This window comes from Chionomys nivalis, chromosome 24 (genome assembly GCF_950005125.1).
Source record: "Chionomys nivalis chromosome 24, mChiNiv1.1, whole genome shotgun sequence".
Lineage (NCBI taxonomy): Eukaryota > Metazoa > Chordata > Mammalia > Rodentia > Cricetidae > Chionomys > Chionomys nivalis.
Genome location: NC_080109.1, coordinates 46,994,482 through 47,021,383, shown reverse-complemented (window position 1 = coordinate 47,021,383; position 26,902 = coordinate 46,994,482). Strand labels below are relative to the sequence as shown.

General features: G+C 34.6%; 1 protein-coding gene across 1 annotated transcript in view; it reads right to left on the bottom strand.

Annotated features, from left to right (window-relative positions):
- Nucleotides 1-26,902, bottom strand: part of Naaladl2 (N-acetylated alpha-linked acidic dipeptidase like 2) — a 701,987-nt gene that overhangs the window by 521,984 nt on the left and 153,101 nt on the right. The window contains exons 4-5 of the mRNA XM_057756897.1: nucleotides 21,163-21,436; nucleotides 11,195-11,314 (exon numbers count right to left, since the gene is read on the bottom strand). Coding sequence (XP_057612880.1) covers nucleotides 11,195-11,314; nucleotides 21,163-21,436 — 394 coding nt within the window. The remainder of the gene's footprint in view (nucleotides 1-11,194; nucleotides 11,315-21,162; nucleotides 21,437-26,902) is intronic.

The following is a 26,902-nucleotide window of genomic DNA, read 5'->3' as shown; positions in this document are numbered from 1 at the left end:
CAAAGACGGAGACACTTATATATATAGAGAGAAAGGAGGTCCTTGCCCTGCCCCAAGTGAACTGACAGACTTTGCTGCTCCCCATGGGAGGCCTTACCCTCTCTGGAATGGATGGGGGAAGTAGAGAGAGCAGAAGGAAAAGAGGGCACTAGGATTGGCATGTAAACAAAATAAATATGTAAACAAATTATTGTTTAAAAATTAAAACTATATGTTTTATATATATTTATATAGTTAAGTCTATGTTTTATATTGGAAGAGGATTGTATTTTGTAACACATGAAGACACTTTCAGGGTCTGGGGATTATTTTTAATATTCTCTTCTGCCTTCTTTATTCGCATTTAACAAGCAACAAGTAACTTAACTCACTTTTTTCATATTCACATATGACTTTTTTATCCATTCCTCAATTTCATTAATCCATTTTAAAATTCAGAAAATCAAACCAAACCTGAAAATCTAATAAATAATATATATATGTATAGAAAAGACTAGATTGTTAATTCTGTATATTTTTCAAGAATAACTCAGTAATTTTCTTTTTTTTTTGTTTTTTCTAAAGAAATTGTTTTATTAGGCTACAGTTATGATGTACACTCTCCACCTAAACACTGACATCTTTCTATAATTGAAATCTGATAAAATTTTCATGGCATTATGACATATTGAAGGCAGAAGCAAATGTATTTATACCAAATCTCAAACCTAGGAGAAAAATGAATGTCAATTCATTAAAAATCGTTCTTGTTTATACTTCTATTTTTAAGTATATCTTAGTAAAAAGTAAAGAAATAAATTACCAACTCTTAATCCCAAACATGTCTAAGACTTACTTAGCACAATAAAATAATCTTTTAAATTTTAAAATTTTAAATTATTAAGATGAAAGTAGTTCTACATGCAATGATTGTAGTGGCTAGCTAAATAAAAATGTTAGAAGATATTCACAGGAACCCAACAAGCACAGCCAACATTCTATAGGCATTCGTCAAACGATTCCCACACTCGATCAACTCACCTTTGCTTGTCCAATACATGAGCATACAACCTAACATGATTATAATGAAAGCTTCATAAGTATTTTCATGTAGATTATTTTTATCCAGGCTAATATTTAGTAAAAACACTTGGTGAAGAACTTAGTGAGAGCTACTGCCTAATAAACTCAGAACTGAGAAGTTCAAAGGTCCCATGCTTATGCAGGCACTTTAGTAGAGAGGAGATTCAAAACCAAATCACTGCATGCATCTTTTGTTTAGGGGCCCCAAGCTATCCATGCCTGCATGCCACTAATCTGATAAAAAAAAAAGTCAGTTTGTATAAAAAGTAATTAAAGCTGAAATGACTACATTCAATCAGTTCGTTGATTTTTTACCATACTTTTCAGGCAGAATATCAAGAGATGCTCTTTTATCCATTAGCCAAGTTGATATTTGAAGAGCTAAATTAGAAGGTGCAATCCTTTGATTAGTATGCCTGATTGAGTAAGAGCCAAGATGACTGAAAGACTCTTCACACAAATCAGAAGCTGTGTCCAAATGGAGAGCTTTTCTTGAAAGCTCTCCATCAGCTCCCATGCAAGAAGGACCAGCTCAGCTGAAGTAGGACCAGCTCAATTGGGGTTGATAGTTGGGTTCATTTCCAGGCACCTGTTGAGAATCCTGTTTTTATTTTCCCTTCAATTGCTGCAGCTAGAAAATTTAGTTATAAAGAATTGAACAGACGCACAGGTATCACAGATGAACACCCACACACTCTTTGTTCCTCTCAACCAGCTACACATGTTTTCACAGTTCTCTCTCATTTCCTAGCCTTCTCCTCCTGAAGCATTTGAAAACAGCATGAAAACTTATTTGTTCAGTTGTGAAGAATGATGATTGAGATCAGAGTACTGCAACGGTCCCAGAAAAGTCATCTAAATGTTCTTGAACACAGGTAAATTCAAAACTATAAGGACCCGAGTGTGCTGGGTTTGCAAGGCAGGATTTGCTGTCCCCTAATGGATTGAATAGTGTTAGTGCAGTCATTCATTCAGATTCTGGAGAGTTATTCCTTGATCAACAGTCACCACCCCTATGTAGGTATTTGAGAAAATAGGGAATGTCTATTGGAGATGATGTGTCTAGAAAAAGCTGCAACTATACACAGGAACTTTTCAATTTTCAAAGGAAGTAACCTTTAAAAATATCTCTGAAGCTGGGTTGCAATTTACCTTTCTCCTTTGGTAATATTAAGAGTATTTTTCTAGTACCATGAAAGCTAGTCAGTAGGGTTAAAGGCTCTATGTAGGCACCAGCTGAACTTCTTCTGTATATTCAGTAGGTTGTGTGGGAGTTGTCCTCAGCAATTAGGGCCTTACTCTCAGTTAGTGGAGAGCAACCAATGGCCTTGGCAACAACCCCACTTGTTTGGGAGTTGCCATGATATTCTTTTGGCCAATAGTTCCTTTAAATGTAACCCATTCCCAAAACTGGAGACTTGATTTTGTGATGAGAGATGTCCAGCTGGGTATCCATCTCCCTGTGTATTCCATTTATTCCTCCTCAGATTGGTACATAGGTTAGGAAGCTTCTCCTATATGAGATTTCTACACAACCCCTCAAAAAGACTTTAGTTTTAAATGTTTTTCCCTATATTCCTTCCCTCACTCATCTATACCCTCCCCCTTTCCATTTGTTTCTTTCTCCCCTAAGGAAAAAGAAACAAAAGTTGTGGACTTGTCTAAGAGGGCAGGTTCGTGGAAGGAAAACCATAATTACAAAATTACATAAAAATATCTTTCAATAAAAGAAAAACCTGAAGTAGCAAGTATTTCTCAACATAATCATGAAAAGCTATGATCAACATCAATCATTATCATAATATTCTCAATATTTTACTAAAAGATAAAGCAAATATACTACTGTTCTAAAAATTTAAAAGGGCAATAAAATGATTCCTAATGACATTCTGCTACACTCATAGGTCAGTGTCATGCTTAGCCATCTCTTCCGCGGTGGATGGAAGCAAACACAGAAGCTCACAGCCAGATATTATGCACAGTGAGAGACCTTGGAACACTCAGACTTGCTATGTCTCCATCAAATACTCCCCTTCAAGTTTCAGGGAACTCCACAGAAGAAGAGGTGGAAAGAGTGTAAGAGCCAGAGGAGATGGAGGACAATAAGAAAGAAAGGCCTTCTGCGTCAACATTATTAAGCTCATGCAAACTCGAGACTGAAACAGTTTTCATAGTGCCTTAAGGCCCGTCAGGTCCTCTGCACATACATATGGCTATACCATTTAGTACTTTTGTGGAATTTCTACTTGTGTAAACAAGTGGTCTCTGCATCTTGTGCCTTCTGTTGGGTTGTTTTCCTTCTAATTGTTTCTCTTGGCCAACCTGGATATGATAAGTTTGTTTTATCTTATTATATATCATTTGTTATATTTTTAATAGTTATCAATCTACCTTAGAACCTCATTTGCTTGCTAATGAGAGACAGAAAGGAAGTGAATCCAGATGGGAGGGGAGCCAGAGGAGGTACTGGGAGGATTAGAGGGAGGAAAATAGAGAAAGTCTGCCAAGTTTAAAAAAAAATCTTAAAACCTCAAAAATTAAAAAATAAAAGTAAACTCAGAGGCCCCCTATCCATAGCTAGAAAACAATTATGAGTGAGTACATCCCATGAGGAAAAACATATAGTTATCCTCCTGGCTATGGGAAGTAGACAAGATTGCAGGGCAAAAAAATGGAATCTTGGGGGTAGGGTGGGATGGGGGTAAGGGGAGATGGAGAAAGAAAAATGTGAAGGAGAGGATGAGGGGAACTTGGGGAAACGGGATGATTGGGGATATAGGAAGGTTGGATAGGGGAGCAGGGAAACTCATATCTTAGTTTAGGGAGCCACCTAAGGGTTGGCAAGAGACTGGAACTTGGGGTGGCTACCAGATGCCCAGGGCAATGTCCCCAGTTAGTTCCTTGGGCACCTGGGGATAGGGAACCTGAAATGAACCTATCCTATAGCCATACTGATGAATATCTTGCATATCACCATAGAACCTTCATCTAGCAATGAATGGAGATAGAGACAGAGACCCACACTGGAGCACCGGACTGAGCTCCCAAGTTCCTAATGAGGAGCAGAAGGAGGGAGAACATGAACAACGAAGTCAGGACCACGAGGGGTGCACCCACCCACTGAGACAGTGGGGCCGATCTATTGGGAGCTCACCAAGGCCAGTTGGACTGTGACTGAAAAAGCATGGGATAAAATCGGACTCTCTGAACATGGCGGACAATGAGAGCTGACAAGAGGCCAAGGACAATGGCACGGGGTGTTGATCCTACTTCAGGTTCTGGCTTTGTGGGAGCCTAGACAGTTTGGATGTTCACCTTCCTAGATCTGGATGGAGGGGGGAGGACCTTGGACTTTCCACAGGGCAGGGAACCCTGACTGCTCCTGGGACTGGAGAGGGAGGAGAAGAGGAGTGGGGGGAGGGGGAGAGGGGCGGGAGGAGGGGGAGGGAAATGGGAGGCGAGGAGGAGGCGGAAAATTTTTTTTTCAATAAAAAAATAAATAAATAAAAATAAAAGTAAAAATAGATTGTATTATCCTGTTTTTATCATTAATTAGAGCTTAGAAAGCATGAAACCATACAAAATAAATATACACATACATATTTAGTAAGACATTAGAAATGTTTTAAACATAAATAACAGTATGTCTTTTAGTTAATTGATACTCAAATTAATACGTGCATATTCAAATTTCAGTTGGTTTCCATTAAAATTTCCTTTTTAAAATGCTTCACAAACTCTTTGATTTTAAATCTAAAGTGCTTTTCTACCAATGAATGAGTAATAATAAATAATGCCAAATATTATAAAAAATACTTTGAGATGTTGAGACACTTGATTTTTTTTTTTCAATGTTCTGAAAGCATGATTGCATCTAGTTTTCCTTGTAATTACATCTTTGGGTTGTTTAAGAACTGATAGCCATCCATCCATGAATGCTGAAACCAACAAAACCTTACTATTAAAGCATACAGAATAACTTTGCCTACAGAGATCACAGAAAGTTAATGAGGGCTCATTTGACCCGCAGAATTTGCCATTCCATGTAAAATATTGCATTATATCTCTGATGGGCTGCTTCCCAGTAATAAAATATTTGCAGTTGTATAATAATTCTTGCTTGACTTTGAAAAGGTTAACTCTATTTTAATTGATAAAACAGTGCAATTTTTAACAAATTCTATATTTATGTAAGAAAATTTTGAGTTTGGATGTAATGTAACACTGAGTCTGAAGTTTGGTATCATCAAAAATATAAGTCAAATCAGGCTATATAATTGGCCTATTTATGCCACGTGACATAAGTGGCATATGTCTTTAAATCCAGCACTTGAAGGCAGAGGCAGGCAGAGCTTTGTGTGGTTGAGGCCTGTATGGTCTACAGAGTTAGTTCTCTAAAAGCCAGGGCTACACAAAAAAACCCTGTCTCCAAAAACAAAACAAACAAACAAAAAAAAAAACAGAAAGTGTTATATTTATAACAGAAGATAAGCAACTTTTTCAATTATGTGACAGACATTTTAGTATCCATACTACCATACCATCAAATAATTCTGCTATTAATTCATTAGAGACCTATTACTGAGGCAGACATATGCTGGAACAGTTGTTTGGGTTAAGTGCGGCATGTCGGTCAGGAAGACTTCTCTATTAAACTTCATGCAATTACTGATTTTGCATGAGAAAGTCTATCCTACATTTCATAAAATCAATCCCTGAGAATTACAAATGTCATATGAGTACACATTTCTTTTCTAGAATTATAGGCCTACATATTTAAGTTCTAGGCTGAACGGTATGTCAATAGCTTAAATAACTGTAGAAGTCTAGCAAATTAACAGAGAACGAGAATCATAACTGGAAATGGAAAATCTGACATCTCTCTTAAGAGTTTGCTAATATCATTTCTTTAATTATGAATGTTAGTCTAAATTTATCTAACCAAGTTTTGTAGATTAAAGAAACTATTTAATTCTTTGATTTTTCAAGTGCTAAATTATTTAAAATGTGGAATTATTCTAATAACAATCAGACCCATTAGTGTTCTTGTGTTCTAAAGTTTAGTCAGATGATCATAATTTCAAAATAATTATTAAGTAAATGAAAAAGAAATTTACATATTCAAAGGGTTACTAGGTGTAATCTAAAATGCAATGTAAAAGAAAATACATTAAAATAGTATTTATGTGTAGACAATAAAAAATGAAAATGTAGCAAATGAAATGCAAATTTTTTTAGCCCCAATAAAACTGTTTTAAAATATTTATTATTCAAACAAAAAGGTTGCATTCTTACTATAATATACACAGGCTATATAACTTTCTGTATAGCTTTTATATAAGCAGAGTGTATATTTTAGTTATATAATAGTTAATGAAAATGTATACCTTCAATAAATTCAGTTGTATGTTAACAATCACTAATTAAAATAATATTTTATTAAGTAGAGATTGTTTCAAAGCTCAAGAAGATTTTTTTATGTTGTATTAATAGTTTGTATAACTCCCTAAATAGTAACTTGTTGTAAAAACGCAACTGCTACTGCACTAAAGTTTAGATAGAATACACCATGTAGCTCTTTTGTTACATTTTTATCATTTAAAATAATTATTGAATTTAAATATCATTTTTATTAGTTAGTCAACTATTCCTAAACCTAAGTCATGCCCTGGAGTAGTTGATATAAATCAATGTCACTCTACAGAAAAAACTAGCTCTGAACTTATAAATGACAGTTCAGTTGTTAGCTATTACCCTAGTAGCTAGGTATCTATTCATTCATTCATTCATTCATTCATCGGGTTTGTCAGTTAGTCAGTCAATTTTTAAAACTATAACAAAATAAAATATAATAAGATAAAGCAAAAATATGGCATCGAAGTCAGTCAAAAAAAAAAAAAACCCACAGAAAGAAAAAGCTCAAGAGAAGGCCCAAGAATCAGGACCCACTCACTCTTTCACCCAGGATTTCCATAAGCACACTAACCTGGAAGTCATGATATAAACACAGAGGCGCTGATAGAAACCAACGCAGGTCCTGTGCATGGTACCTCAGTCTCTGTGAGTTCATACGTGTTTGCTCATATTGATTAGAGGTCGTTTTTCTTGGTTTCCTTCATCACATCTGGCTCTTAAATTTTTTCTGCCCCCTCTTCTTCAGGATTCCCTGATCTCTGAGGCAAGGAATTTGATGGAGCCATATTATTGTGTACCAAGTGTTCTAAGGTCTCTCACTCTTTGCGTAATGTCTGGCTGTGGATCTCTATATTTGTTCCCATTTGCTGCAGGAGGAAGCTTCTGTGATAATAATTGAACAAGACATTGAACTATGAGTATAGCAGAACATCATTAAAGGTTCTTTATTACTATTTTTTTTCTTTTCTTTCTCTGTTTTCTTTTTTTCTTTTTTGGATCAGTATTATTTAGTATTGGCTTAGGTTCATAGGCTATCTAGTCTTAGGTTCTTGGTGTGATCAACTATGTTCATAACAGCATTGTTTGTTATAGTTAGAAACTGGAAATAATGTAAATATCCCTCTACCAAAGAATGGATAAGGAAAATGTGGTACATTTATGTTTCATTTTTGATAGCATGCAGAGTTCCTTCCTGCATCAAAGATGCTGGAACATAGAGGTGAAAGCTCTATGCAGAAAGCTCTTCTGCTTGCACCCTAAGCTTTGGGGCTGGGGAAGGTTGATATTTCAATTACTTTTAAAAGCAATTTCATATTACTTAAACTAAGGCTTTTAAAAAATGATATCTGGGAAGAATAAAACAATAAAGATCTCAAAAATATACAAAAAAAACAAATAGTATACACATACTTCATAGAAATGAATTTTCAAAGTGCAGTGTTTGTCAGGATTTTTAGAAACCTAATTAGAACATTTCCTAATGATCTTCCACTTGTCTTAAATATGTGACAACCATAGACTTCATTGACAATTGTTGATATAGACTGCTGGTGATTTGTAAGCAATTCTCATCATTTATCTTCTATGTTTATGTTTTAATAGAACATTAGTTAGTTGTTTTAAATTTAATTAACAATTTAATTTAATTAACAATTTAAGTAACAGGAAGTTTTGCTTCAACACATAAAAATTGTTTCTCCCTCCCATTACACACTATCTCTAAGCCTAAGTGGCACTGAGCTACAAAGTGTTCAGTTTCATGGGAGTAGAACCTTTCTGTCAGGAGTTTGGCGGAGGTTCATGAGACTCAGAGTGAGATAAAACTCTTCATATGTCTAGGAATGCTGAACCTGCAGGATTCCTCACACTTTCCCCCAGGGGTGTTAGGAGAAGTACAAAATTGCAGACCAAGGAGATCTGTGATCTGCCAAGCAGCCTATGCGTCAGTCACAACAGTTTCATTTATTTTCCAAGTTAGACTTGGCTCCAGTTATGATTTTGGACTCTTGTAGGTTTCTTTGCAGTGAGTTGACATGTGTGTTGTATCTCCCAAGGTTTTGGGGTGAGTTGACATGTGTGTTGTATCTCCCAATGAAAGTCTTTCATACAACACATACTGATCAAGAACCATACAGCAATGTACTGGCTTTGAGGTACAGAATTAAGGATCATATGCTTTTTTCATTTTTCCTATTATATAACATGTCTTATCAGATAGAAAAAAAATAGTTCATTTTTAGGAATCTAAAAAGTCATTAGGATACTTAAATCTTTAAAATTGTCATTTTAAGCTTAAAATGGATATGATGAAAATAAAAACATTTTAATACTTCACTCTATGACACTGATAGAAACATGACCTACACTATTCCATTTGTCAGAACAGCAATAAGATTTGTAAATTTTAAGTGTAGTTTTACTGTGCTGAAATGACATATTTAATTAAATTACATGTTCTCTTATAATGTACTCCATATAGAATTTTCTCCTCCATGTGAGGGTTATTGTGTTAGGACCTAGTGTAAACTCTGTCTGTTGTAAATTATTTAATTTTACAATTCATGGAGAACACAGTATTTATGTATTTATTGCTACATTTAGTGAAAATGACCATAAGAAATAAGATGCTGTCTAGTATTTTTGTTTAAAAAGTTCCTTAGAGGAGTGCATTTTATCAAGTTCAGAATTTATGAAGGTCTAAATTCATATATTGCCACTGAGAGAATTCAGACTCCATGAAGATTAATCAAAGCAAATTCTAGCCAAAGCTATGGCATCAAAAAATTACTCCATTCCAAATAGGTTGTTAGTTCATACTCTAAGCTACAGATTTTTAAAAAAAGAAACAGATGCAGACATGCTCTGGAGAATTGGTTGACTTGAGAATTAAGAGGGATTTACCCACAGGTAAACCAAAAAACTACCACACCTGACAGGGAGGTGCATCACTGGTCCTCAGTAAGAACAGCAAGTGCTCTTCACCAGCTGAGCCACCGCTCCAGACTCTTGGTTTGAAATTGTAAAGGCATTTTCTCTTATAAGATGCACAAGCATTATCTAATGTGTAGATTCAGGCAAGAGTCCACATGGAGATGTCATTGATTACTAAAACTAACCTAAGTCCTATTTCATAGTTGGTACAATGAACACATTAGAGTCACACATACCAACTATGTTACTTTGGTTCCTTCTTCTATTTTTTTTTTCTAAAAAATATTTAATTCATTTATTACCATCTTGCCATATAGTTGGCAAATTAGTTGGTCCATGTGAATAGCAATAAATTTTATGAAATACTCTTTTTACTATGTATTTTTTCTTTATATTCTGTTCATTCTTCTATTTTAAAATAATACCCTTTCAGTTTACCTCTAGAAATGTGAAAACATTTTTAGTATTGGATTTCATGTATGTACCACTGCTAATATTTTATTATTTTTTGACCATGACTGTATTTCTTATCTTCTTCACTAATTAGAATACACTGATTGAGCCCTATTTCTGTAACTTTATATGACTGTTTTAAAGTACTTATTGGACTTCAAAAGATTATGCAGCACAAAATAATTTCACTGTCCTATTTCATCTTTAAAACTATGTCACAGCTATGGATAATCTAACATTGATTTAAATATAAATACATCCTTGAAAGAAAAGGAAAAGTACAAAGAGTTCTTCCTTCTTTCTTTCTTGTCCTTCCTTCCTTTCTCCTCCTCTTCCTCCTCTTCTTCATCCTTTTCCTCCTCCTCTTCCTCCTCCTCTTCCTCCTTCTCTTCCTCCTCCTCCTTCTTCTCCTTTTTCTTTTTTTAAAAAAATAGGGTCTTACTTTGAAGACTTGGTTGGCGTGGAGTTATGCAATAAATCAAGTAGGCTAAAACTCAGTGATATCAACCTGATTCTTCCTCCTGATTTGTGAGATTAAAGGAATGTGCCCACATGTCTGCCCTTTGTTTTCATAATAAACCACCCAACAGTTTTATGGAAATATCTTTGGAAGCCTGGGGATTAGCAAAACCTTAAAAATTGGATAAGAAAAAGTACAATTTATATTCAGAACAAGAGGTTTCCCGTGACATAGTGACAACGACCATTATTTAAATAATAGGCCCCAACCCTGCTATAGAGTATGCTAAGTCCTTTAGTTTGAATTGCTTTAATTATAGATTCATTTAGTGGATAAGTGTTAATAAACTTCAACTTAAATAAAATAATGAAAATTCTACATCTCCTTAGAATATTGCATTTCAATTGGATTCCTGAGTACAGACAGTAACTTTAAAGTTTCAGAGTTTACAAAATTAATCACAGAAGAGTATAAACTAGCTAGATTCTGATCTAACAGGATGAATGCACCTGGAAATTTGCCAGTTTCGACCACAGATTGTAACTTTTAAATATGTCATCAGAAGAGCAACCAAAGCTGCTTTAGGTGTGGACCTTTAATGGAAATGCTCCTTGAATAGGAGCTCACAGACTCACCCATCCCCAACTAGCACATCTCCTCATTTAAAGAATACAGACATCAACTTTTCCATAATGATCTTAATTTATTCTAATTTGGAAATGATACTTAACATTCTCTCTCATGCATTCACACACACACGCACATGCACATAAGCACACTCTTTCACGCTTTCCATAGTTTCCAAAGCACGTTCATCAAACAACCCACAAAAAATGTATTTACTCTAAACCAAATAAGAGCCTTTGTACTAACCTTATAGAGTAGTGGTAATTTTCCTAATTTCAGAAGTGCAATTTGATTTGTTGTATTTTTCAATTTTGTAATCCTTTTCAAATCATCTGCAGTTCCATAACTCACATCAATGACATCAGCCTGAAAAGACAAGAAAATATAAAGAAAAACAAAACCTTATAGTGAGAATAATATCAGTTATGCTATTGGCTATAGTGGCACAAATCTTCAAAGGCAACCTATCCAGTCGTAACCCTAAGTCTCTAATTGATCACTTACGTTGACGTCTTTTAACAGGAAGATAAAGTTTAGTCATCAATTCTCTACCTCCTCCTCCTCTGTGAGGTAAAAACCATCAGCATAGTTTTCCTAGATTCAAGTTTGATGAGTCATTTTATTAACCTGAGTTATTCTGATACACATGTGCAATACTATGATAATGTGCAAGCCATTCCTGTCCATGTGTGGTCATTGCTACAGCGATCTTCTGAATGCATATATGCTGTTAGATAAGTCATTCACTAGTCCATCAGAAACACTCTATTTAGTTTATGCCCTGAAATAGAGATGGAGTTGAATCTTATTGTACTTTTCAGTGAGGAACAAAGAATTTAAAACAATAGCGACAACTAAAAAGCAACAGTACACCTTACCAGGTCAAAAATAATCCATTTTACTAGGTGGATAACAAAATTGGTACACATTGAAATATTTGAGTGGAAATTGGACATGATATAAAAATAAATGCTTCGGGAATATTTGAAAAGAAATCAACAAGAGATATTAAAACAGACAATGTAATCCACAGCCAAGTTCTAGAAGATATTTCTTATGAGCTCTGAAATGTTCATTCTCTTAAGATGTATGCCATGAGGAGAATAAAGTTAGAAGTGAAACAAACATCCAAAAAGAGGAACAGAAAGATCTTAAGAGCCAAAGTTCATGAATCCTGCCACTGGATAGCGTCTCTGAAATGTTCATTCTCTTAAGATGTATGCCATGAGGAGAATAAAGTTAGAAGTGAAACAAACATCCAAAAAGAGGAACAGAAAGATCTTAAGAGCCAAAGTTCATGAATCCTGCCACTGGATAGCGTCTTATAGATGTTGCACTCATGAAATATAAACAACACGCCTAAGCAATACCTAGACAATGACCCCAGTGAACCTCCTAATGCCATAGGGGAAATTTCACAAGGTCCTACCCTTCTGTGATGAAATACAAGCAGTAATGGTTTCTGAGAGAGGAACAATCAGTTTTTTTCCATCCAAGATGTTATCTAATTCCAAATATTTGTACATATATGTAACACTTCAGGACCCAGTAGGCTGTGAGTGGGGGTGTGTGTTCAAGTCAATAATAATTATAGGAGAAATGTTGTGACCTTGAGTGGGAATTGGGGGGAGCATGGGAAGAGGTGAAGGGGTGAAGGAGAAGGAGGGGTTAAAATGATGTAAACATAGTATTTATGAATGATGAAACAATCAAAATAATTTACAAGAATAAAAGAAAATAACTTCTAGAATGTTTTTAATTTACTGAAAAAGCAATATATTTTTAAACATTTTAATTTATCTTAATATGTAGAAGATGATGATGATTAAGATGATAATGTGTTTTTTGTGTGTGTATGTATGTCTATACATAAGCAAGCATTTGTCATGAAGTATATGTAGAGGTCGTAAAACAACTTATTGAAGGCATTGGTTTATCTTTTCTACTAGTGTGAATGGTAAGGATTGAACCTGGGATGTCATGTTTGGCTCTGTACTTTAAGCACTCTAGCTTGCACAAAACTCTATATATTATTAGTGACAGGTTTTTTACTTGAAACCGAGGTAAAGTATCATATAAGTTAATTGAAATAAAATAAAATATCATCAAATATATATATATATATATCAAGAGTAAATGATAAGTGTATACTTTTTCTAGAAACAAAATATAGAAGAAAAAATTTTGGATCTAAATTTTAACAGAAGTAACACAATTAAATAGTAACTTTCTATTACAGTAATTTCTTTGACATTGATAATCCTATGGGTTTTATGATGAAATTTCCACAGATTATATTAATAGAAATTTTAAATTTTAAAAAATAATCTGTAGCTGATTAATAAAATGTGAGAGAGAAATGAGTTAACTATTTCATTAATTAAAAACAAGAACATTAGAGCAGTCAAAATATTTATCTGTCAAATATTAAATAAACAGCTCAAATATGTACAAAATAAATGAATACAGGGAACACCATTTCCAAATAGGATAGCTAATTTTATAATTTCTATTCTCCTTTATTCTCTTAAAGTCAATAATCACACTAGTTAAAAAAATATTGGATTCCTATTAAAGTTAGCATTATCTCAAAGTTAATTGGTATAGAAATTTAAAATTCTTTTGATGGAATTATTTATGCCAGATGGCTATATTATACTCCATTAAAAATGACAAAACTATATAGGCTCTTTTAAATTAAGGTTGGATTTCTGATGGGCTCTCTTTCTTGTTGGTGTAAAAACAACACAACAGGATAGTATGGTTATGTAATGAAACATCTATGTTGATACATATGCGTGCTGATAAGAGTAATTTGGATTTCATCGATCATGCAGTGACTATGATCATCCTATGCTATTTAGAACACAGTACAAAAATGCAACAAAACAAGGTAACACATGAATGGAGTGTGTGTGTGTACAGCACAGCAGATGGTGGAGAGCAGGTATCACAACTCATATGGAAAAGAGAGAGACATTTGTTTTTGTAATCTGGGATGAAATGAGAAGATTTTTTATGAGTAGGAACCAAGGGAAAAAATTAACCATCACCTCAACCTTTCCTCAGTTACCGAAAAATTTAGCACTGCCACAACCCTTCTCTAAGAGCAAATTCTATTGTAGCATCCTGGAAAGTCACATTCTCCTAAACATTGTATCATTATTACTTTCTCAAGTCTTCCTGAGATTTCAAAGGAACAGATTCCTGGCCTTATCCTCATTTTATACATAAAGAAATTAAAGTATAGAATTAATTACAGCAAGAGACTGGGCGAAGATAAAATCTCCACCTCTGTATTTGATTCAACTAAGAAGAACTTGGAAATTTTATGTTTTTGCTTCTTTCTCTTAGCCTCATTGGCATTGAATATTTTGAACCCCAAATTCAGTTCTATCAGGGTCACAAAATTTTGCCAAGTTTTAGTCACATCTATTCAGAGATGGCAAGATCATCTTGAACACACACACAAAGGTGCGAATCTAAAAGCTAAATCTGAAGCAATCAATAAAAGTAACCAAGTCAGAGGTATTTTTATTGACAGTCTACCAGTAATGATTTATGCTACTTGTCAATTTGAATACTCTTGAATGACCTGGGAGATGGGTCATGTCGGTTAGGAAATTATATTAATTACATTAATTTGTACAGGAAGAGTCATTTTCTGTGGAAGGAAATTCTGGACTCTATAAAATTAAAAAAAGGAGCTGAGCACCAGCATGAATCTATTCATATCTCCCTTTTCCCTGTTTATGATTCAATATTATCAGCTGATTCAGGACCCCAAGTATTATGACTTCAACACCATGAAATATAAGAGAAAAAAAGTAGGAGATAACTGTTTTATGGAAGTTCAAAGAAGGAAGTAACCTTTAAAATTATATAATTTCTTTCAAAAATGCATAGCAGACAATAGTCTAGTTTCTGAAGATACAGAGGCAAATAATTTACAAAGCTTTGCTTTCATGTAGTTTATCACTTCTCTCTAAAAGCAGCTTTTCTAATGTGCAGATTCATGGACATATCAGTTTTCTTCATTATTACTATGACCTTTGTTGAGTGCCATATGAAAGGCCTGAGGATGTATTGTGGAAAGCCAAATAGGCCCACTATATAAGTGAGATCCAGTCACTAAATTCTAGACAAGTCCCTCCTTGAGTAGCATATTAGAATATAAGGAATAACATAGTAATAGCCGTAAGGTACTTTACTGAATTAATGATGTTCAGTTAATTAAGGTAAGGCTATTGAAGGACTTGAGAATTCTTTCAGAAGACTTTCTGAGAGGTCATGCAATGGACAAATCATGATTTCCTTTCTAAAAGCAACTGCCACAGTATGGAATAATGAAAAGCAAAAGTGCTGCATTTTTTTGCCCAACTCTCTAATTCTGGAAGCATCAAATTTTAGAATTTACTGGTATGAGGTAGATATTACTATAAGCCATTATGCTAGAACATTCTTATTTCTTTTTTTTTTATTTTTTCATTGTGTATTTTATCCAATTTGTACTACTCATATTCCTGGATTTGTAGCCTTCCATTGGATCTTCATCAACCTGCCAGCGGTTACACCCTTTAAGGTATACTGACTCTTTCATCTTACAGTAGTGATCAGTTGCCAAGAGCTCCTCATTCATATAGGGACTTTGTGCCTATCTTCCCTCTCCATGCTGAGATTTGGTCCAACCTGAAGCTACACAGGTCCTGTTGTTACAACTCGTGTGAGTTCATTTATGTAACTGTTATGCTGTTTCTGGAAAACAGGTTTCCTTGCGATCAGCTATTGCCTCTGGCTCCAAATAAGCTTCTGCTCCTTAGTCCATAATGATTCCTAAGCCTTGAGTTGCGGGAAGGATATGATACAGATTCCCCACTTAGGGATGAGCATCCCGTATTCTCTTATCTGCACCTCGACCAGTTGTGGATTTCTGTGTAGACCACCATCTATTGCAAAACATTCTTATTTCTATAAATTAAGACATAGTTAAAATATCAAGAAAATCGGAATAATTTTTGTAAGTAATATTCTTTAAATCAAAGCAAACCTTTAAAACATAGTAAAAATTTCCATCAAATGGTATGATAGTAATAGATATTTAATATCATTATAAATAGGACTGGGCACCATGATTCATGTCTTTAATTCCAACACTCAGTAGGAAGAGGATGATGAGATCAGTCAAAGTTCTATAGAGAGACCATATCCCCCCAAAAATCCTTTGATATAATGCAGTCAAATTAAAATGTGTATACTTAAACGTTTTAACACTAAAGACCCCACATTTGTTGTGAAGATATCACAAATTATCTGTTACATTGCTGCAAAGCTCGCTTGAATAGCAAACATATCATCTGAAACCAGAAACAGAAGATCATATTTGCCTAAAACATCAAATGTCAATTTTTAAAATTAGAAAAAAATTCATGTAGATGTTTTCTCACTCATTTGTCTTTGACTTATAAAGGTTACCAAAATATAGAACCAACAAGAGAAAAAATAAACAAGGCTAGGGAAATGCTGGACCCTTGTCAACATTGCAGAGCTGTCCGGGGCCGTGTTGCTATGTTGGTGGAGTGAAAGCTTCATCTTCAAGGTCATGCACCCAATATTTAAATAATGAATTTCCGTTCTTGTCCTCCAGAGTTCTGCAATTTTTATCAATTAAAACCAAGTATATACACTTCTGCCTTTTTTCATTCCCCAGCCATGAAAAAAATCAAACAGAGTACGAGTTACGGGAGCCATTTTTAAAAGTGGTAATTTTTTTCTTTAAGACTTTCCATCTAAATATTTATATTGTGTTCAGATTTCATGTGCTAAACTACTGTGCCACGAGAGCTACACATAACAGCAAACCATACTTATCATGTCCAACTTGATACCATGGATAACTCTTCATTCACAAATCAAATATTTCATTTCCGCATTACTTAAGACATCAAGTTAATATATGCTTTATTCTTTATTCATAATTTCAAAAGCATTTTTCCTAATTATTAATATTTGGCATAGTAAACATAAATATTGAAGGTTACATTCACACATATAAGATAAATATAATAAATCTGAATTTTCAAAATCTTAAGAGCATTTTGATATTTCCATAACTTCTTTATTTAATATACCTACTTTCTTCCAAATAATAATAAGTGTCATTTTTAATTGAATATTTCCAAGTATCAGACCCTTACTATGATTTGGCATTTATACCCAACACCAACCATTTATGTAACTGTCATTTTCCCCCTGATATAAACAAGGTCCTAAAGGATTAGGAGACTCAATGATTCCACATTTGTGCAGCTGACTGTATAAATTCTTTAGCTCAGCTTAGTCTAGGAATAGAGACCAAATAAATACATCAATAACAATGTACCTTATTCATAGTCAATGTGTTGTTGTAAATAAGCTTCCTTATAAAATAACATTATCTGAATTGCTTCCTGAGCAAAGATGAAACTTTACAGAAGGAAAACAGACCACATCCCTAAATATTGGGTCTGTAAACCAATGCCCTACCTCAAAAGTAAAACATACTAGAGAAAAAACTTTTAAATATTAATTGTGTTCTTTTGATCTAAGTCAATCAAGCTTCAAATAAGACAAAAGAAATGATTTTGCACCAATTAGCTAAAAGCCATGTTTTTGTATACAAAATTAATTACTTATGTTAAAACCTTATGAACAGTGTTTCTATTCTTGTGATGATATTCTTGTTACTATTCTTATTTTAGTAAAACATAAACATCTTAATATTTCCTAGTGCTAAACACACACATGCTAAGTTATTTATATATCCATTTTAATATGTATTTTGCATCTAACAAGGCAATCCCCTTAAGACCCTTTTACTGACCTACCTGTCATTATTGTGGGGTAAACAATGTCACCTTTCTAATGCACAATGAATTACAAAGAATTTGCAAGACACACAATCCATCATGCTGGCACTAAGTATGTTTGCAGAGTAGATATCAGATATCACAAATGCTCTTTAGACAGTTACCAGAAAACAAAAATTGGAAACTTATACAAAACAGTCCTATGATGAATGGCCATGACAGCTCTTCAAAGTAAAGGGGAGCTACTCCTCTGCAAATAACCTTGTCAAAAGCAAACGTTGTGGGGAGCTTCACTTGCAGGAAAATAGAATAATTTAAAAACTTGTTAATGGCTCTGCCTCATAGAAATTCATGAACACAGAATGTACTCAAAATAAGAAAGGAATTATTTCTGAATCAGCAACAGCAGCCACTCAAGATTGACTCAAATTGGGGAATGGTTAAAGATACACAAAATCACCATATTCCTAAGAGATGTTTATGTGAATTTCAATGTAATAACAACCCCCTAGAACATAGATGTAAAAAGTATGCACATGTAAAAAAGAAATGTGCAGGGGCTGGAGAGATGGCTCAGTGGTTAAGACCTTTGCCTTGCTCTTCCAAAGGTCTTGAGTTCAATTCCCAGCAACCACATGGTAGCTCACAACCATCTGTAATGGTCTGCAGGCATACATGCAGGCAGAACACTGAATACAAAAAAAGGAAGGAAGGAAGGAAGGAAGGAAGGAAGAAAGAAAGAAAGAAAGAAAGAAAGAAAGAAAGAAAGAAAGAGAAAGTAAGGAATAAAGAAGTGTGCACATGTTCTGTGTGCACAGACAAGAGTCAGTGAGAATTGTTTTACTGTTAAGCATCTTCCTCATATCATTTGAGTTTAAAACATAATCATGTCAGATACATACTTTCTTCATGCATCTATTTATGAACTATATGTAATATATTTTTGTGTTATTAATATTAAAATAGTTATTTTTAATGTCTTCACCTAAGTCACACAACTAACTTTTACAAATTAAAATCTTGAATAGAAAGAGTTGTTTCATGTGTAACTGCATTTAGTCTTTCAACCACCTTTTTAGCTAAAGCTAAATGTGTCAAAGGAGTACATTTTACAATGATCTAACCTTCAATTGTCCTTTTTAATAATTGGTATTAGTATTTTTGAAACTTTCTTATTAAAATTAGAAACTTAAATACATTTGAAATGATGAAATGGTCACAAGTAAATTCTGATGTATAAATTATTTATGTAATATTCTGGAGAGATCAGTTTATTATAGAAACAACAAAAGTATCTAACACCTATCACTTATAAGATAAATATACACAGAGCTCTGAGATATCTGCAGTCAGGTATATGAAATATATGGTCTAATGGTAATCATCATAGAGGACCACGTTAAGGGAATATAACTTCTCAAGGATTAAGAAATCATCAATATTTGCCAGGAGAAACTGAAAACCAGACAGGTAGAAATGAGTCCAAAGAATTACTAAACTTCTATTATTATTTGTTGTTGTTCTTGGGGTTTGGGTTTCTTTCGTGGGGGAGGGAGATGATTTGCATGTACTAGGGAAAAATAGAATAAAGGGGACAGAGATACGATGTGATTCTGGTCAATGTTTGGAATCTAAGACAAAATAGATTAATTTTTCACACGTTGCCCTAAATTTACAGCTTCTTAACCAAGGCAAAGATGGTGACTGCTTCCTTGTATTTTCATTGACCTAAAATGTTTCCATTAATGCCAGAAAAGTATGGTTTATCAAATCAAATGAGTTCTATGCTGAAAATAGTGCATATATTGAACATTAAATTAAATATAATCAATAGTTTGTACTTGTTATATATAATTCTGCTAAAAGCCAAGATGAAAAACAACACAAAATGAAAGTCTTATGGCCTTCTAGTTCACATGCATTACTATATACCTCAGCAATCCCAAAAGAAAAGAAAATGTATGCTGCAATATAACAAAACTTGGTTATCTCATTGCTTTAAGTATTTGTAAATGATAAGTTTAAATTGTTTAAATGTCCCATGTTTTCCTTATAGTTTACTATAAAGATCTTAAAGAATGCATAAAAATAGAAATATAGGAAAATACCATCAGTATTCAATTAGACGATTTGCAATTTTAAAAAGACTAAACATGTGTAATAAAATTATATTTTAGATGAATCCAAACAGCTGCTATTTAAAGCAAAAATGGTATGGGACAATTGTAATCTGTCAATTATATTTTAAATAAATGCTGATTGGTCAGTAGCCAGGCAGGAAGTGTAGGTGGGATAACCAGATAGGAAGTAGAGGCAGGTCAATGAGAACGGGAGTATTCTGGAAAGAAGGAAGCTCTTTCTAGAGTTCTGCCCAGACACAGAAGAAGGAAGATGTGACCTGCCCTGCTGAAAAAGGTACCAAGCCATTGGCTAACACAGATAATAATAATGGACTAATAATGGGCTATATAAGTCATACGTGTTAATAAGAAGCCTGAGCTAATGGGCCAATCAGTTTAGAAATTATGGAGTCCTCTGTATGAATTTCTTTGGGGTTTACCAGAAGTGGGAACTGGGCAGGACAGAAACTGCAACAAGCAGGCCCTCATATTACAAAAAGATGCCAATAGTTCTAATTTTCATGTTGTGTGTGCTCTGTGTCATGATTGTTCCACAGGATTCACTCAGATTAGTTATTTTAATTCCCACAGTGGTCCACAAGTGAAACAGTAGTGAAACTTCACACAGAGCTAAGCATCACATAAGGGGTAGAAAAATAGCAGGTAACCACAGCATGAGCTTTAATCCACTCACACGGCCCTAGCCTGCTCTTAACCAGAATGCCATAAGAACCACAGAAGCTAGCTAACCCCGAAAGCTGGAGGAATAACGCACACCTGGCTCCCCTTCACACATTTGCCATCACGAATGCAGGCATGCTGCATTTCAAATCCCAAATGTGTGAATAATCACATCAATTTTCCTCTTCATTGCTTATGTGCATAAACAATCGCAAATGCAATCCTTGCCATTTCTATTCTCTCTCTACATATCAACATATTCAAATTTGCCTCTTCAAAACCATAAATGAGATTCTCTTGAAATATATGGGCTGAGGAAAATGTGAATAACTCAGTTGCACCTTCAACACTTTTGAATTAAATCTGTCTAACATGTTTTCACCTTCAATATTTGACAAGTAAAGATTCAGGTTCTTCCCATCTTCCTTGATCACTGGCATTGCTACATGGAAAATATTTAATGGCTACTTCTGTATGCTGCACCTTGCCAGTTAGTTCAATGTAGATGAAAGTTGCTGTTTTCTAATTCCATTTCAGTGAGAATGACAGAGACAAATGGTCAAATTACCTGGAGAGTTCCTTTGGCAGAATAGGCTGCATATGAGGAGAGCAGATCTTGGCTATGGCCTTTTCTGGCTTCTTCCCTGCAAGGTTGGCCATCAGGATAAAAACACTGGCCGGTGCTGCTCACTGTGATGGTGCCTGGAGAGGGCCCAGGGAAATCCAGCAGCACTGAGTAGTTCAAAAGCTGTGTATCTTCCAAGCCCAGTGCAGCCCAATGAGTCTTAATCTTCTTTGGAATTTCCATGACATCTTCACTTTTATAGAGTTGTACCAAATTTCTGAAAAATTTTAAAAGCGCATTTTAAAAAAGGAGGAAGTCTTTACAATTTAGATATGTGACTAAATTCATATGTGAGCCATTACGAATAGATTTTGTGAGATGTTGAAAGAGAAATGTGACAAAATCTGACCTTAAGAGGTTTGCAGAGTGGTGGTACTGAGGTGCATGGAGGGATCTAATGAAATCAAAACATGATGAATTTATTTTTCAAGTAGGTCTACAAGGAATGATGAATGCCAACTACTGCTTTATGACTTCTGGTTCTTCTATCAACATTAACAATATCCATGTACAATCAGTTCTCATACCAGCTATAATGATTATTAAGATATGTCATTATGGTTAATGTGTTTCCACATAAGAATACTGAATAATCTCTACCTACTGATATCTAAAACAGAATTCTGTTCTGTCCCTCTTCTACCCTGAATGTTTAAGTTTGGGTCTGAAATGCCCCTGGCAGGCTATTGTATTCCATTGATTGTTTCTTAGAGGTGCAGGAGAAGAAACTCAGGTGGTTAGTACCACTTTTGGTGGTCCTTGAAGAGATCATCCCACATCATTTATGGCAAGCTCTCTGTTTCTTTATTGATCTAGAGACTTAAAAGAGTTTCCTCTGAAATTGTGAACTTAGATTAATTTCTACTTTGAGTTGCTGCTGTCCCATATATTACAGGAAGGAATAGATAAATAATGCATTCGCATTGAAACAAGCCTTTCATTCCAATATCAAGGTTATAAACAGCATTGAATAAAGTTAAAGGTCTTTTTGGGAGACTATACATATCATCCTCGTATAAAATAGCATAAGGTGTTAATATTAATTTTCAGTTTTGAATGCCTGAATTAATCCCTTCAATTGGTACTCTGAAATACTAAGTCCCAAAATGTTGAGGTGGGAATTTGGCAGGGAGTGCTTAGATCACAGGTGGAAAACTACTCATTAATGCAATTATCACTCTCATTTAAGTAGCCAGAGGGAGAATTAGACGTTGTCCACAGTACACAAGACAGCTAGAAAAAAACTTCTTTGAGGAAGCAGACCCATCCCAAAGATTGTAGACACATGGATCTCTGATTTCTCAGCTCTAAAACTGTGAAAAATCAATTTTTGCTGTTTGTAAATTGCTCAATCTAGGGAATTTTGTTAAAGCTATGTGGCTGGACTATGATAATTATGAAACTGCTGGTGATTATGAAGACATATAAACTTAAACTATTTGCCTTAACCACTGCTTGCCACAGGGTGATGCTATTGAATTTTTCTGCCACTCAATTCCTCTAAGACATCATTAATTATGAAACATCCCTTCATTTTTGCTTTTTGCTAAAAACTATGGAATCAACAAATGGAAATTTTATTACCCCTTCTCTTACCAATTTAAAATTTTACTTTAATTTTTGAATTACTATTCATAGGGTGACCTTTGAAAAATGTTTAATATAATATTTTTTTAAAAAGAAATGGTAGCTGTTTTCATAAAAAGGTTGGAAAGCTTTTTCTTTTCTCCATTGCTAAGATGTTCTTTGAAAGAGTATTGAACTTCATCATACATCCTGATATGTTCATGAAAGCAATCACGAGATCTATTCCAAAATTATAGAGAACACCAAAATAAATTCTGTCAAGTAAAATCAAGCTCTATTAACTAATAGGATGCATTAGAATTTTTAGGTATTCACCTAATTGTGGAAGCAATGTAATGTTCCTTTCAGGAATATTTTCCGTCTAATTTCGGCAAGAAATTATACAAACCTCATAGATAAGAAGTATTTTCTTTTGATTCCTTCTCTGAGAGAGATCAAATAAGATTAAGATATTTGAAGAATATTATCTTTAAGCTAAAAATTGTCTGTAATTGATGTCTTTTTATGGAAGAACTATGACCTGATTAATCAATACCTTTAATGCCATGTGCATTTTCATTTCCTCTTTGAACCGCAGGCCTTTCATCACTCCCTGTCCCCCCTGCTAGTCATCTTCAGGTTCCAAGCTTTGGCGCAACACTGGCACAATACCTTTCACTTAGTTCAATTCCTTTCTTACTTCCTCTCCCTGATAACTCGGATTAACCTACCAATCTTTTCAAATAAATTCACTGCAATACTCATTTTTATGAATACATATTTGTATTTTTAGAATACCAGTTTAAAAACACAGTCCCATGAGATCATTCAATAGAATTATCCCTTGCCACCATGCCTAATGGCTTGAGATTGAGATAGAAGGAAAGAAAAGTCTTACAGGTTGTTTTCTGACCTTAATCTGTGCAACATGGAGGGGGCATGTGTACACATACATACACTCTCACACACATGGATAAATCTAATAACGTTCAGAAAATATTTTAAGTAAACAAGCAGAATAATGACTACCTGAAATTAAATTATGACTTTTTCAAAAATTTGTCTTTTTCCACAATATCTAAAGAATAAAAGTTCTGGAAAAAGTGATAAGGTTATGATTTAGGGTATTTCTTTCATAAAGTGTAGTGCAGATTTTTGCTTAGAACTTTTAAGTGCTGTTCTTTGGCCCATAATTTTATCCATTAGAGATTAAATACTTTAAATTTACTATACTATGCTTTCAGGATGAATTTAATTGAATACACAAGAGCATCTTTAGAGCATCCTAAACAACACAAATTCATTAACATACAACAAGCATCCTCTAAGATGCTGGCAAAGCTTACGGATGCACATAATTATATGGGTGTTTGTCTAGCTGGAAGGGCTAGTTTGGGTTCAGTGAGAGACCTTGTTTCAAACATTCATCTGGAATGAGATAGATGGAAACGCTAAACAGAGACCATGGACATTTACATGCACTAGCACACAAGGGGTACCCAACACACAAATTGATAATCTAACATCATTTATTCATAAATAGTTCATAGCATTCCTAATATTCAAATGGTAAATGTTTGATTTTCTTGTTTTTAAAGCTTCCCTACCTCATTTTTTCTTTTTTTTCTTATTTATTTATTTATTAAAAATTTTATTAAAAATTTCCACGTCCTCCCCTCCCCTATTTCCCTCCCCTTTCCCCCACCGCCTCCCCCTCCCTCTCCAGTCCAAATTCACACAAACTTTTGTTTAGCTTCATTCCTCAAAGACCTATTTCTAAAGAGTGTGGCATTTCAGAAACAGGGTCTTACCTTCAAGTTCTAGAAGGTAATCTAGAGAAATGACAGCAGTCTATATTGTTTGTGGAATCTCTTAGACTCTCCTGAACAACATTATGCATTTTGTTTATCATTGCAGTTATTATTAGATAGTCTATGGCTATTGGGAGCCATTTTCAGCTCACATGGCGCAATTTCATTTAAATTATTTGCATATGTATACACTCACATCTGTCCTCTTCTCCCTTTGCATTTTCTTCCATCCTCTCTCCAAACGAAGTTTCCCAGCAGTTTCCCCATTGCCCCTAAAAGTATCTGTGCCATAATATCTGCCCTTCTACGATCTCTCGTCTACAACATACATACCATGCACCCTTTTGACTTTTCTTGTTTCTGTGATTACTACAGCTCATACGCTCACAAATATTCGGAGTTAGGATCCTCATATAAGAGAGAACATGAAATCTTTGTTATTGTGGTTCTGGATGGTCTCTCTCAGTATAACATGCTTTAGTGACTTGGAACCCTCCATTCTGTGGGTTCTAGTCTCAGAATCTCAGGAGATGCTATTCAAACTGTCAAGGGACAGACATAAGAAGTCCTACTCTGCTGTAAAGCCCATGAACTAGTGCAGTAATTGGACCATCAAGACATTCCCCAATGGTGCAATATTGGTACCTTTATATTGGAGACAGGCAGCAGCACTCTCATTAGCCTGTCTGTAGAAGGAATCATTTGTCTGGTAACTTAGCCAAGTACCTGTAAGTTAGATATCTGTAACGTACATATAAGCCAGGTAACTTTAACTTCTTCTATGACCTGTGGCTGGAGACTCATAGACATTAGAGAAGAACCTATTACTGCTATTTCCCTAAGCCAATATAATTGGTAACTGCATTCTAAATATTTATCATCATGCTCTCAGTTAAGTGTAGCTCTCACCTTTCATCAAAACCTTCTTCATGCAACAGATAAAGCCTGTTAAAGAGATGCTCAACATGCATAAAATAAGTGACTGCAGGGTGCCCAACCCAACTGATACATCTGTATCACTATCACAACCACTATAAACAAAGTTCAGGGAAAATCCTGGATGTTGGGTTGGAAGGATCTTCTATATATGACGAGAAAGCTACACTAAAGTGTACTCAGAAATTGGATGCCTAAATAAGACCAGCATAAAAATAACACTAGTTGTTACACCGACCTGGTAAGGGAAAATTGCACATTTTTAATGGCCAATGCTTGCTGAGAGGGAGAACCAGTTTTCTCTAGAGCTCCCACACAGGTTGTCCAAACTCAAGTGGTCAGACCTGGGCACATGTATATATGAACAAAACTGAGTTGATTCAGTAGGTTGTATATACTTCTGTGCACATGTGTGCATCTGCTTGCACACACACATGTGTATCTCTGTGTGTGTGTATGTGCATACAACAATAATTAAGAACCTATCAAGAATTAGGCGGTGTGGAATATGGAGAGAGATGGAGGGAGAAAGTGATGTTGATGTAGTGTTCATGTATGAGGTTCTCCAAATAAAATATTAAAAAATAATAAAATACACTACATTTATACTGCTAAACCTTGGTGTTGTGCAAAACTTCACTAAAGTAGACCTTGTGAAATCAAGTAAACTTAAATGAAATGATTTTATAATATGTAAGTACTCATAAAGCTTTCACTTAAATAAGTAGCAGTCAATGACTTATTGATATGAGTGACTTGTTTGAGGAATCCTTTGTATGGTCTAAAATTCTTTAGAACATGAACATATATATTTATTTGTGACTTTCCTCATTTTTAAAAAATCTTTTCATGTAGTAAATGGTTTGTGAGATGTGGGAAGCATTTCTGTTATAATTAAGCAGGTTTCTATATTAAACCAGAAATGTTATTAAGGAATTAACTGCTAGGCAATCTCAATTTACTAACTGAGGAACCTGAAAAATTAGAATTGTGTTACTCCAAACCACAAGGTATTTATTGGAGAGAAAGTTTCACTCTGACTTAATTTCTAAAATAAGGGTTTTCATGGGCCAGTAATTGTGGCAGGTAGCATAATCAACTGTCATGGCTGAGACCTGAATTTGGAATGAGCTTTGGCGTTAATGTTCCGTTGGCCAACAGAGACCTGATATGGAAGGATTTTGGCTTCGTTAGACAAAATTCTGTTTATATCAATGTTCAACACCTGCTACTGGATGAGCCACGGAGCAACACTGATGTCAGAACTGGAGGAAGTGGTGCATGCAGCGTTCACAGTTCCGGGGTGACTGCCAAGAGTGTACTCTAAGTGAACAGACAGAGAAAATATCTCAGGAGTGATATTCACATTG